At 44.0% G+C, this 13,600-nt stretch overlaps 4 protein-coding genes across 5 annotated transcripts; 3 read left to right on the forward strand and 1 right to left on the reverse strand.

The window, feature by feature from the left end:
- Positions 1–401: 401 nt before the first annotated feature.
- LOC6605617 lies at positions 402–8,239 on the forward strand. Its single transcript, XM_032719801.1, has 6 exons — positions 402–581; positions 712–818; positions 3,768–3,823; positions 3,883–6,222; positions 6,284–6,439; positions 6,521–8,239. Exons 1-6 carry the CDS (start codon positions 535–537, stop codon positions 6,761–6,763), a joined length of 2,949 nt encoding a protein of 982 aa, XP_032575692.1. The 5' UTR covers positions 402–534; the 3' UTR covers positions 6,764–8,239.
- On the forward strand, positions 826–3,761 carry LOC116801278 (nuclear RNA export factor 1). The gene has a single exon (XM_032719807.1). It carries the CDS (start codon positions 1,755–1,757, stop codon positions 3,612–3,614), a length of 1,860 nt encoding a protein of 619 aa, XP_032575698.1. The 5' UTR covers positions 826–1,754; the 3' UTR covers positions 3,615–3,761.
- On the reverse strand, positions 8,233–8,516 carry LOC6605618. Its single transcript, XM_002030400.2, has one exon. It carries the CDS (start codon positions 8,514–8,516, stop codon positions 8,262–8,264), a length of 255 nt encoding a protein of 84 aa, XP_002030436.1. The 3' UTR covers positions 8,233–8,261.
- Positions 8,517–9,109: 593 nt separating this feature from the next.
- LOC6605619 (heat shock 70 kDa protein cognate 1) lies at positions 9,110–13,006 on the forward strand. Of its 2 annotated transcripts, none has more exons than XM_002030401.2 (3): positions 9,110–9,456; positions 9,591–9,800; positions 10,970–13,006. In XM_002030401.2, exons 2-3 carry the CDS (start codon positions 9,596–9,598, stop codon positions 12,688–12,690), a joined length of 1,926 nt encoding a protein of 641 aa, XP_002030437.1. In that variant the 5' UTR covers positions 9,110–9,456; positions 9,591–9,595; the 3' UTR covers positions 12,691–13,006. The 2 variants fall into 2 exon arrangements, with proteins under 2 accessions (XP_002030437.1, XP_032575697.1); XM_032719806.1 differs by having other exon boundaries at positions 9,111–9,456; positions 9,585–9,800.
- Positions 13,007–13,600: the final 594 nt, after the last annotated feature.

A 13,600-nucleotide genomic window follows, 5' to 3' on the forward strand; every position in this document is an offset into this window, starting at 1 on the left:
GACTGGGAACAGTTCTGCGGCTTTCAAAACAATGCTGTTGATAGGTAGGATCCTATTATATTAAAATAAATCCAAAATGTATGTAAATCTATATTAAAGCCTTTAACAATGAAATTAAGTATATTACATATAAATAATTTACTAAGCAAGTATAAATTGATGTTTACAAATCAGTCCGTATTATAAAAACGTTAATTAACATGTAATCTTTAACAAGCGTTAATGCAATGATTCTGTTATTTAAGGTTATCATTTTAATATTTAACCTCATATTTAAGTTGAAATTCAGCTGCAATAGTTCACTTTCACTTTCGCTTTCACAGTCACGAGAGTGACTCATCGGCTTAAAAATACCAGTGACTCGCCACGAACTCGCAGATATCGCTCATCTCTATCAGCTTTGAGCAAAATTAGTATCTTGTATTGGCCAAACAGACAAGCGACCGAAGGCCTTTTTGTTGTCGTTTCTGGCAATGATTTAGGTCTTCATCAAGTGTTATTAAGCTAGGCATAAAGTTTCACCCATCGCTGGACATGGATATCCTGGACATCGATGAGGCACTAAAGGATGATTCATATATGTGAGTGAAACACTCCTGTTGTTTCTGTTCCTGTTGTTGTTGCTGCTGCAGCTGCTGCTACTGCTGCTGGCACTTCACAGGCAGAGGCATCGATGCTATAAATACTCATACGCCTGGTACTCCTTGGCAGATTTCTGGCGGATAAGACCCACGACGATGTCTCCAACATATTGCAGCAGTGGAAGACGAACAATCAGCCGCCGTTGCAGCAAACGCACTTGCAGTACAACAACGAGGGTAAGCCTTTTACACGCATACCGATGCACCCAATCGCACTCAAACATACACACATGTGCAGCTATTTATGCAGTTGCGCTTTCTAAATCAAATTTGGGTTAAACTGGCGGCTACGTTGACAAAGTTCAAGTCGCATGTGGGCAGCATTACTTGGCCAGTAGTTACCGTTGTCTTTCAAAGTGGCCGATTGCCATAATTGGCAACATCGCCAATGTTATTGTTACGGTAATTAATCAAGTCTCAAAACGCACACACACATATACGCGCTCCCATTGCAAACAGCTGTGCGTGGTACGGCAATAATATTGAAGGAAAAAAACTGGCTATGCTAATATGGCAAGAATCTCGCATTATACGCAAACATTATTATATAAATCCAAGCTACTTCCTGCCCAGCCAGCGAAAGTCAATCAAGCAATACACAAATAAACTATTTGGGCACAATTAAATAAACAATTACCACCGAACTAAAGACCAGGATCAAAAATCGATTAGGCGATTTAATTTGAGCGAAATGTTGTCATGCTGAGCTAATCTTAATGATTTTCCAAAGTGGAATGCCAAAATTCCAAATATTGCTAGAAATTCGATCAACAAAGTTCATGCTTAATAGTCATACATATTTTAAATACTTTGAATAATATATACAAAATAGTCTTTTAGCGATAACAATAGTAGAAGTGGAAGAACGAAAATTACATTTTACTGGCATTTATCCAGTAAGTTAAAAAATTAGCTAAATACTAACCTAACGGTAAAATATCAAATAGTGTGTTGAACACATCCAGTGTTTTTGCATAGCGTCCTTTGGATCTTTACAAACACTGAATAAATGGTAAACTCGCGGAGATTGCTAGTAATGTGGACGGAATTTAACTATTGAGTTCATTTTCTCAAATAAATTTGTAATTTTACTAGTTTCTTGAAAACTTTGCGATGCGAATCTTTGACAATTTCAAATCCCATGAGCAGGGCAGCCGCCTGAGCGTAAACCTCAAAAAGCACGTGAATCCACAGTCGCCGCTTGCCGATCTGCGAAATAATCTGAATGAGAAAAGTAAAATTCGAGAATATGCACAAAAGCTGATTGGAAATGAGCAACAAATGGGATTCATGCTGGACACGATCTCTTCCACCGAAGAGGACCACCGCGTTGCCACTGTGACCGGATGGTCCACGGTGTACATCGCCAACTGCGCCGGCGTTTCCAATTCTTCCATTTTTGTGGCGCTCAAGTGGGTGATGATGCCCATTAAGGTGACGATATTCAACTTCAAGCGAAGTGGACCGGAAGATAATATGGCACGTGGACAATTTCTGGTGGACAACCTGTTAAGCGCAAATCGCCTAAAACGCTTGCAAGATGAAGTAGCAGTTATAAACACGTGCCAGAAAATCGAGGTGCGTGTTACACCCGGTCTGCCCAAATCGGTGATGGGTACCCAGATAACAGAGGAATTTACAACTGCCGTGGAGGTGGCCCTTAGATCACGCTACGAGGTGGCTTCACGCACCTTAGATCTCTCCAGGTTCCACGCCAGTCCGGAGTTGGCTGTGCACTTTTGTCCGCTGCATGTGGTCAAGCTGCTGGAAACCGTTCTAGTTCTATCAAGCCAGATATTTCCCCATGTGACCGGCATAGTACTGAGCAACAATTATTTGTGCTCCCTGAAAGCCTTTGCTGGAAATTCCCAACGTTTTGCCAGCCTAGAGCGATTGGACATAAGCGCAAACAGGATTCAAGATTTGGGAGAACTCAATTACATCAACAAGTTGAGTTGCAAGACGATCTTTTTGGCAGGAAATGGTTTGGCCAAGCAATGCGTGGACGTCATTCGAAAAATGCTACCCCAGTTGAAAAATGTTCATGGTTGCGTGCAGTTGGGGGAAAGTACAGAAGCTGTTGATAATCTTCCGAAGTTTCAACAACTTCAAGGCGGTGGAACTAATGGTTTAGAGTTTTGCCAACGCTTCATAAGCTTATACTACACTATCTTTGACGATACCGAAAAGCGTTTCAAACTTAAGAAGTACTACGACGACCAAGCCATGTTCTCGCTTAGCGTGCCGGTACAACTAAATTATGTCTACGGCTACAAGCTGTACAACAGAAACCAAAAGCACCAGCACTCCTCGTTTGCGCAAAACGCCAAGCTGCAAGTGGGTAGCGCTGAGCTACTTCTCGCTTTAAGCCGCTTACCTTTGATGCTTACAGACTTACAGAATGTCGGGCTAGACATCCAGGTGTTCACTTCGAGTCTACGCATCTTTACGTTGACGGGATACTTTAAGGAGACATCATCGGATACTCTGAAACCACGACGTTTTCAGCGGACATTTGTATTGCAGACTCTCAACAGGCCAGGCTGGTTGATAACCAACGACATGCTGTGCATAACTTCGACTATGCCGGAGCCGAAAGAAACAATTATATTTAAACCACAAACTAATTTGATAAATACCGACCCGTCGGTAAAAAAAATAAATAAACCTGCAGCGACAGCTGTGAAGACATTGCACATCAAAACTAAGGCTAAAAAGAAAGTCCAAATTTCTAGCCCCCTTTTAGGTGAAGAGCTGAATCCTCTTAATCAGAAAATAAGCCTTTCAGATTCCCAGATGGACCATCTTCCCAGTGAGAACTTCAACGATATGCCACCACTAGTACCCATTGGTCCATTGACTACCAGCCGAAATTCTTTGGACGAGGAAATGGAGGATATTTTACTGGCCGATGAGAATAGCTTTGAACTGGACATTGATGGGGACATAATATTGGGATGCAATGACCTTTAAATATGAACAAAAGAAAAATGAAACAAATCAAACAAATAGCTTTAAGAAACCTTGCACCTATTGGTTAAGACATCATACATTACTATTCATTACTTTAACGAGTGCAGAACTCAAGGATCTAATTTATTATTAAACTTTTATATTTCACAAAAGCCTTCAAACACAATTCGAAAACCTTTACTCGCCCAAAGCGTAGGAATCTGGATTTCGTAAGTACAAATTAGCAATTGCACATTAAAGTGTATATTACAGTATCTTATTTTTTCAGAGCCAAAATGGAGCGGGAAATGACAGCGGTGTTGGAACCGGGGCGGTCGCGTGTACCCCAGCAATGCTTCAGCTGGAAATTGGCGGTCTTGTCACGACGAACATGCACAAATCCTTCCTGCAAGACACCTCACCGCCGTCTTCCATCTGCTCCTCCATGAACACTGAACGGATGAACAATTCGCTTATCACCTCAGCAGACTTTACGAACTTGAACTTCCTTCAATCCACAATTGGTCTTGAGCAGGATCCAAACCTTACCACTACGCTTACCAACCAGTCAACTGATAACATGGGAATCGGCGGCAGCATAGGCGGATATACGCTCAGTGACATGATCCGGGATCGGAAGGCGCTGGAGTCGCTGACCATGTGTGAGGACGATGGGACTCTTATCAAAGACTCGCACATCGGGCAAATTGACGAAATATCGTTGACACTGAGCAAAACGGCTTCCGGCTGCAGCACAATGGACAACAGCACAGACAGTATGTCCATTCCCCTGGCCGCAGATCGAACGATGCCCGTTGTAATGCCGGCAGTTTGTCCTGCTCTACAGCGTACCATGATTTTGGGGGAGGAGATGATCGGCGACACCACTTTTAACCTCGTGGATAGCCTTACAACTTCTGCGCTGCAATCGGAGTCTGAGTCCCTGCCAGTAGATGGAAACGCGACATTCAAAAGACCCAATGCGAATGCTACTACAGCGGACGAGACCCAGGTGCTAACAGGTAGGCAGATGAATACTACCTTCACCGATGGTTGCAACACTCCTGAGGGCCGCTGTGAAACGCCCGAAAATATTGACAGGAAGCTGGCCTTGCTCACCATGGAATCCTCCACACCACTTACAACAAACATGCGCTCCCACTGCTACCACAATAACAACAATAATAACAAGGCAGGATATACCCCTACCCTAAAGGGAAGGGGAGATATGAACCTGTCCCCAATTGTTGGCGCCACTCCGCAAAAACCTACTGGCACAGCACCAGGGCGATTAAACAACACATTTGAGCCCGTGGCAAAAACAGCTCCTTTCAACGGCGAGAAGTTCGTGCTGGACACCATGGAGCTCTTGGAGCAGATCGAACAGCCGCTGGATGGCACTTACAACCTGCAAATGTCTGAACAGCACAGGCAGATGCAATGCGTCATGGACTTAGCTGAGGCGGAAGTGGAGATGCTGGCCCAGCAAGGCGACGAAGAGCAATTCGAGAACATGCTTGCCGAGCTGGGCAAGGTGAATACGCTAAACGAGGAGCAACTGAAGATGCAGAAGTCTCTAGACACCATCAAACGGCGCTTCCATAGAGATGAGGCGGAGGCAGAGGAGCGTGAAGAGGAATTGCCGCAGTCGGCAGCCGAAAAGGTGGACACCCCAGTTCTAAATCAGAGCCACTCCAGCAGCAACAGCAGCGGCGGTGGTGGCGAACGGCTGCTCAGTCGCCGAAGTCGTCTCTATGACGATGTCAACCTTAGTGCAATGCACGGCAGTAATGGAAGTTCGACCAGCACCAACTCTGCCTCATTCATCGTCCAGCGTAGAGATATGCCACAAGTGGAGCAGCCTGCACCAGATCCTGATCCCGAACCAGCGGAAGAGCCTCCAAAGTCCCAGGTGGCAGCAGAGACTGATCCGTCAAGCTATAAGCTGCCGGAGCGAAGAGAGCGGGATCGCGATCGCTTCAAGACCATTAAGATTTCGAAAGAAATGCGACTGCAACAGGAGATTATTGTGCCTTGTATAGACGATGAACCACAGCAACTCGAGGACGAGCAAAAGCAATTAGTAGAAGATGTTCGGTACGAGGAGGATCAGCGACAGGGTTCACCACCGGGTCGACTTTCTCGTCGAGATCAGACTACAGCACTTAGCAACAACACAAATGCTAGTGCGAGTAACTATCTGACCTACAAAAAACCCAAGGAAAAGAGCCTTATCCAACGACGTCCGCATCAGCAGGAAGCGCCTTTACCAGCCGAGCCAGCGCCTGCGTCGACTCTTCCCCAACCGCGTTCCTTGTCCAGGCCTCGCTACATCAGTGGTCTGCAGAAGTTTACTACGGTAAGCAAGGCAACTTCAGCCGGAGCGGGATTAAACACCACTCCAGCCGCTGCTATGCCGACTACTGTTACAGTGCCGGCCAACGGTAACGGGGAGCTGAAGAGCCCTATGGGTATTAAGTCCAAATCGTTCCACAATTTGTCCTCCACGATGAGCGGCGTTGGCTCTGGAGCCCTGCCAAGACCTAGTTTGGGTGGTGGACTGCGGCGTCCCAGTGCGCAGCCCAGCAAGCTTATGAGCGGATTGCGTGGACCAACTCAAGCCCAAGAGGTTAGTTTAAAAACAATTTTTCTTATCGACATGTTTAATTTATATCTTTTTTACTTTTCAGGATGACTCCGCTGTATTTAAAGTACCCAAATTGGTGAGTGGGCTGCGTGCTCCTGGCCTTGCCCCGAAACGAGCAGGAGCTAATGGTTTAGCTCGTCCTTCGTCCGGATATTACAGTCTGAGTGTTAAGACGGCACCAGAGGCAGATACTCCTGAGGTTAGTCAATGCAAGATCAAGGTTTTGTGCTTAGTTAAAAATAAAATTGGGAACTGCTAATCTCGACGCTAAATATTTCAGAGCCTCTCCTCAGCCTCTTCGCGTGGCAGCCTCTATGGCCACAAGGACTCCGGTAGAACCGTTAACGGTGGAAATGTTCCTCAACAAAATCCACAGCAAACCTTCGACATGCAGGCGCTCACCTCTAAGCTGACCCAGGTGACCACGGGAGCGACCGGCATACCAAAGCCCTCGGGGTTGAGACCACCATCGCAAATAAAGCGTAGCGGTCTGCCGCGACCTTCCAGCATTGTTAGGCGCTGAGAGCTGATCACTTTCACCGCCGCCGATTGTATGCATATGTCACATCCCCGCCTGAACCGACTTTCCATGTTATCAGTAAAATAGTGTATTCTTTTTGTACTTTGTGTTTAGCTCTATTTTTGTGTTTGTCATCCCAGCATAGATGCTCATCTTGCCTAGTGATTTCAAGGCACTAGCAACTATGATTTTGAATTAATATTACGACAAATTGTGCATTTAGTTGAACGATACAGAAATAGAGAACTTGGCGACTTGTAAAACAATTACTCCCAGAACCGCATACATTTATATATAGAACAAATACATCAACACGAACTTTGCCTTACGAACCATAATAATAAAACAAACGATTTAGGGGAAGAGAAAGAGAAGATTTAAGCGAGAAATAATAACGATAATGAATTGATAATAACTGTATATTTTTGTAAAGCGATGCAAAAATTCTACGAACGTTATTTTTTGTTGACGCACGGAGTGAAGCGGCAAAGCAAGCAAGCAAATCGAATAAATATTACTAAATAACGAATATACAATAAGATCCTGCTCAGTGGCCACTAAACCACAAAAAAAAAGGAAGGAATGAAACCAAACTTAAATTGATAGTAACTGATAAGAGTATTGAGAAACGTGTTAAAAATCGAAATTATCTCTATTATTATCGCATATATATACAAATACAAAAAAATAAACGATAGCAATATACATTGACTCATCAGATACTTAGACCAGAAGGTTAATGACCTGTTTATATTTTGCTATTGCTAATTCTGAAACGAAATTGATCATACTTGTAATTTCATGAGGTGCACAGTATATTACAATTCCCTTTGTATCCTAATGAAAATTATAAACTTCGGCTCTGCTGATGTGCTATATACATACATATTATATAGATTTTTGTAAACCATCTGAAAAATTAAATTTTCAGTTATTTTCGGTTGCCAAATTGAAAAGTGAATCTAAACTTTTGTTAGTTACCATCGAAAAATGTCTTAATAAATCTATGCCGTATTGGTCAAAAATGAAATCCTAAAGATCTTCAATCTATTGAAGTCTTTGTCCATCACACATGCATATCCTAAGTTAAGTTTAGTACGCATTGTTTAACCCTAGTTATTAGAATTAGTTTAATCTGTAAGCACCCTTCTACAGGGACAAGTATTGTTTCACCCTCATCAACTAACCAATAACCATATAACTAACCCAAACCAAGCCTCTATTTTGTATCCTAGCGCTAACCCATTAAGCTTTAATCCTATTCGGTGATGATTTGCATGGATCGAATTTAGTTAGCTACTAAGACTAGTATGGATTATAATTTTTGCTAACGCTTTCATATGAGCCTTACAATGCATCGGGTCAGATCCGTGTGGTTTTCCCAGTATCAAGTTAAGAATGAAACCGTTCCAGCAAGTCTCTTTTTTGACCAAGCCAGACTTTCAAAAATAAAACCCAAGAGATTTGTGCTAAACATTATCAACGTTTTTTTTATTGAGTTTTATCCATTGAACTTGCAGATGCCCCACTTGCAATTGTTCACGGTTTTCGAGGCGGGACGACACCAGTTGTTCTTCCAGGAACAGAAGACCACCTTGTAAGCCACCTCAGGAGCTTCGGTCGCCGTGGCGTTCAATGGTGCTGCCGTTGTGGTCGTTGTGGTGGCTGGTACCACATAGATCACTCGCCGCTTGAATCCCGATGCCGCCTGGAAAAGAACGATTGCAGCTAAAACACAGATCACAAAGTACTTCATCGTTGTTATTCTCTAAATGGTCCAGCAGTTAATAATTCGAAACCTCACGGGTGGGACATTTATATGGCACACCATTCAATGTATGTAAGTTTCTGGTTGTGTGTCAAGAAATACAGAACATATGTTTGGAAGGTCAAGAGTCTGGTGGTTAGGTATTAGTAGATGGGATTCCAAACAACATCGATGAAAAACCTTGACTTTGGCAGGTATACTTGCTTTTATTGTTTGTATATTAACACAGATATTCGGAAGTAGTGCAGCTTCTTATTTACATACATAAATATATACCACTAAAATCTGTAAGATCACAGCTATTGATTTTAGACTTAGTACCTTGTGGCTTAATTTAGAAAGTATTGTTAATTTTATTTGTATTTTTATTGTTCGTGGTTATCAGACTGAAGAGATTTTCTTTAGTTATCCATCTTACGAGTTCTGTTTTCGGTGACGTACTAGTTGTAGTAGCTGTTACTAGATGAAGATCAAAACACGTCCAGGTGAGAATATTTAATCAATCTCGCAACCGAATAATTCCGATGCTATGTTGCAGAGCATCGTCGATGATCGAACTATTTTGGCAAGGGATCGGATCGGTTGTCGCAACACTCGGCTGTCAGTTCTCTGGTGGCATTCGTGGCGCGTGCATCTTGCAATCTTTTAGCGATCATATATATATATATACAAAATATACAAAATATACATAGCTGGTTCGAGAATACCCAAGAAAGAGCACTAGAAGGCGAAGTTGGTAGCAGGCAGGATCAATAGGATTTCATCGTGGCAACCTGAGGACAAACGGAAGACGCTGTGGAGCTGCAAAGAGAAAAGGCGCTCGAATTCTTCCGAGTCCTGACCTTTGTGCTACTCTTCCTGATCATCTCCCTGTATCTTTATCGCTTCGCGTTCTAAAGGACCAGCGCTGACTGCCTGGGGTATTTGGGTGAGGATCTCGAGTCCGTTGTGTAACCAGACCAAAAGGGGAGACAGTGATTCTAATTTCGGCTCGCCTTATTCTCGTTCTCGATCTCTCGGCGGGACCTTGGACGCGGTGGTGGGGTCTAATTAAAGCCACAGCCGAGATGCCCAAATTACCAGCGGTTGGCATTGATCTTGGTACCACGTACTCGTGTGTCGGTGTCTTTCAGCATGGCAAGGTGGAGATCATCGCCAACGACCAGGGCAATCGCACCACGCCCAGCTATGTGGCTTTCACGGAGTCGGAGCGTCTGATCGGCGATGCGGCCAAGAACCAGGTGGCCATGAATCCCAACAACACGATCTTCGGTGAGTATCGTTCGCATTGTCCCTGCCACTGATCCCAGTGATCTCTGTCTGGGTCTCGATCTCTCGCCATGATCACTTTTAATTACTGGCAACATTTTCATGAATGAACTGTGTGCATATTTTCTTTATTATCTCGCGTTCGAGTTTATTTTAAGAAATTCTCACTCACTGGCGGCAAAAAATGCATTTCACTCCCAATGCGAGAGAAAATCTCGCCTCCCACTGAAATCCATATCCACTCCCCGTTGGTTTCTTCCCTCATCCATTTGGTCTAGTGACACCTCCACTTGTTGTGTCAGTTCTTTCGGCCTGTTTTCCCGCCACCCGTGGCGCGTCTATGATGCGGATTCTCATCATCCCAATGGCATTTAAGGCTCAGTCCGTGCCAACAAAAACTTTTGCCATGTTTATTGGCATCATTTGTGTTGGCCAAATAAATGAAAATAGGTCTCAGTGCAAGTTGTTATGGATTGTCAGAAATGTTTGCTTTCGCATAAATATTTTTAATGCTGCCCGTGGAATGTCGCATATTTTTCTCAACAATATTTTATGAAAATCGAATCGAATATATTTAAAATAGAGTTTTCTCAACAAGAGTTTCCGAAAATCCAAGATACTTAAAATATGGAAATAATAAAAGTAGATTCGTTTGAGTAATTGTTTGTTTAGCCATTATCCTGAGTAATTTAGGTACTTTAAAAAGTTAAAATTATACCCTTCAAATCTTAAATATATAATCTTAAATATTTCTAACATTTTTCTTTCGAATTCAAAGACTTTAATTCCAAACTATCCCGAACATTCTAACCAAACCAAAATTAGTCAATTTGTCAACTATTATTTCTTTTCATTTATGTAAATAGTATTCTAGCATTCGTTTAGTCGTTTCTCTAAACATTTTCCATCCATAAGATTAGCTGAGCAGATGTAATGCAAGCCTTCTTTCTATTTTTTGTACTTTCATTTCAGTCTCAGGGTCCGTATAGAAATCCTCATAGAAAGCCCAGACCTGCCCAGAAACACAAAACAAGCCCAAAATTCCAGACACACAATGCCACATATTTATTATCCCAACACACCCCGTATATGTTAGCTAATAAAGTAAATATGTTGTACAAGTGCGCTGATGTTGTTTCATTGGATTCTGATCGAGTGATTCTGACTTGCAGATGCCAAGCGGCTGATTGGCCGCCGTTTTGACGACGCCACCGTCCAGTCGGACATGAAGCATTGGCCCTTCGAGGTGTTCGCCGAGAACGGAAAGCCCCGCATCCGGGTGGAGTACAAGGGCGAGCGGAAGAGCTTCTATCCGGAGGAGGTGTCATCGATGGTGCTGACGAAAATGCGAGAGACCGCGGAGGCTTATCTGGGCGGCTCGGTGACAGATGCGGTGGTCACCGTTCCGGCGTACTTCAACGACTCCCAGCGCCAGGCCACCAAAGATGCGGGTGCCATTGCGGGATTGAATGTCCTTCGTATTATCAACGAACCAACGGCGGCAGCCATAGCATACGGCTTGGATAAGCAGGGCACCAGCGAACGAAACGTCCTGATCTTCGACCTTGGTGGTGGTACCTTCGACGTATCCGTGCTGACAATCGAGGATGGCATCTTCGAGGTGAAGGCCACCGCTGGCGACACCCATCTCGGCGGCGAGGACTTCGATAACCGGCTGGTGAACCACTTTGTACAGGAGTTTCAGCGCAAACATAAGAAGGATCTGGGCCAGAACAAGCGGGCTTTGAGGCGACTCCGCACCGCCTGCGAAAGGGCAAAACGCACCCTCTCCTCGTCCACGCAGGCCAGCATCGAGATCGATTCCCTCTTTGAGGGCGTCGACTTCTACACCTCGGTGACACGGGCCCGCTTCGAGGAGTTGAATGGCGATCTGTTCCGTGGTACCATGGAACCGGTGGCCAAGGCGCTTCGTGATGCCAAGATGGACAAGGGTCAGATACACGACATCGTCCTTGTGGGTGGCTCCACCAGGATTCCCAAAGTGCAACGCCTGCTGCAGGACTTTTTCAACGGCAAGGATCTAAACAAGTCCATCAATCCCGACGAGGCGGTTGCCTATGGTGCTGCAGTGCAGGCGGCTATCCTTCATGGCGATACATCGGAGGCAGTGCAGGATCTGCTCCTGCTCGATGTCACTCCTCTGTCTCTGGGTATTGAGACCGCTGGTGGAGTGATGACCACGCTGATTAAAAGGAACACCACCATACCCACCAAGCAAACGCAAATCTTTACCACTTATGCGGACAACCAGCCAGGTGTGCTTATCCAGGTGTTCGAGGGTGAACGGGCGATGACGCGGGATAACAACAGCCTGGGTAAGTTTGAGCTCTCGTCAATTCCACCGGCTCCACGCGGAGTGCCCCAGGTGGAGGTGACCTTTGACATCGATGCCAATGGAATACTCAATGTGACGGCATTGGAGAAGTCGACGGGAAAGGAGAACCGGATCACCATCACCAATGACAAGGGCCGTCTCTCCAAGGAAGACATCGAGCGGATGGTCAATGATGCGGAGGCTTATCGCCAGGCGGATGAGCAGCAACGCGACCGCATCAATGCCAAGAATCAGCTGGAGTCGTACTGCTTCCAGCTGCGCTCCACTCTGGACGATGAGAATCTGAGCAGCCGCTTTAGTCCCGCGGATCGGGAGACCATCCAGCAGCGGTCCAATGAAACAATTGCCTGGTTGGATGCCAACCAACTGGCCGAACGGCAGGAGTTCGAGCACAGGCAGCAGGAACTGGAGAGGATCTGCAGTCCGATCATCACGAGGTTGTACCAGGGCGCTGGAATGGCACCTCCTCCAACTGCCGGAGGCTCCAATCCAGGAGCAACTGGCGGCTCGGGTCCCACCATTGAGGAGGTGGATTAGTGAAGTAGAATTTTACTTTGGGTTCCCCAGTTTGATTTTAAAATTGTTTAAAATGCCCAGCATCTCGAAAATTCTTATTCACCTCCAAAGTCTTTCGTAAATAAATTTACAGTCTTCTGATTTTCTACATTTTACACGGGCTCTGGAAGACAGCCTTGTAAAACTTTTGCTTGGATTTAGTTTTGATATGATTTGGGATTGATTTAATTTAGTTGGACAGATTCTTTTATAGTGTTATAGTGTTATGTGATTAGACTTGAGCATTCGATTAAGTTTTGACATAGTAAAACGCGTTGTTTTGTTTGAAAACACAAAATTGCATTTATTTCTATATACTCCCAACATCAAACCAACACCGAACTCCAGATATGTGTCTACTCATCAAATACGTATAGCATAGTTGAGATACAAATACGCACATACATATGTATATGCTTGTATAGATGTATATGTAACGATCTTTATAGCTGCTGTAATTCGTACTATTGAGAACGGATCTATAGATAGGATAAATCATGGAACCAAACGATGTAGAGCACATCAACTACGGTCAACAACCTTGGTATCAAATATTAAATAATATAACCATCGAGTAATTTACATTTGATCTACACATTTTTTTCGATTATTGTATTCAGTTGAAACGCCTCTGTAGAAAAATTCGTAAGTCGTAAATTAAAATTGACTATGCACATCCGGCAATCGGAATATGCGTTTACATTTCTATTCCTACAAAGAACCAAATATCTCATTTCCTGGCTTAATTTCTCTTACTTTGATCTATTAACACTTTTGATTTATTTCGTGGCGATGGCTTAACGTAATTATTGATTTAGCTAGAACAATCTGGCATTATCCGATCATTATCAATTATCATCGTGAGTAAAATTTACAAGAAACTACCGTTGTA

The sequence above is a fragment of the Drosophila sechellia genome, chromosome 3L, assembly GCF_004382195.2.
Source record: "Drosophila sechellia strain sech25 chromosome 3L, ASM438219v1, whole genome shotgun sequence".
NCBI lineage: Eukaryota > Metazoa > Arthropoda > Insecta > Diptera > Drosophilidae > Drosophila > Drosophila sechellia.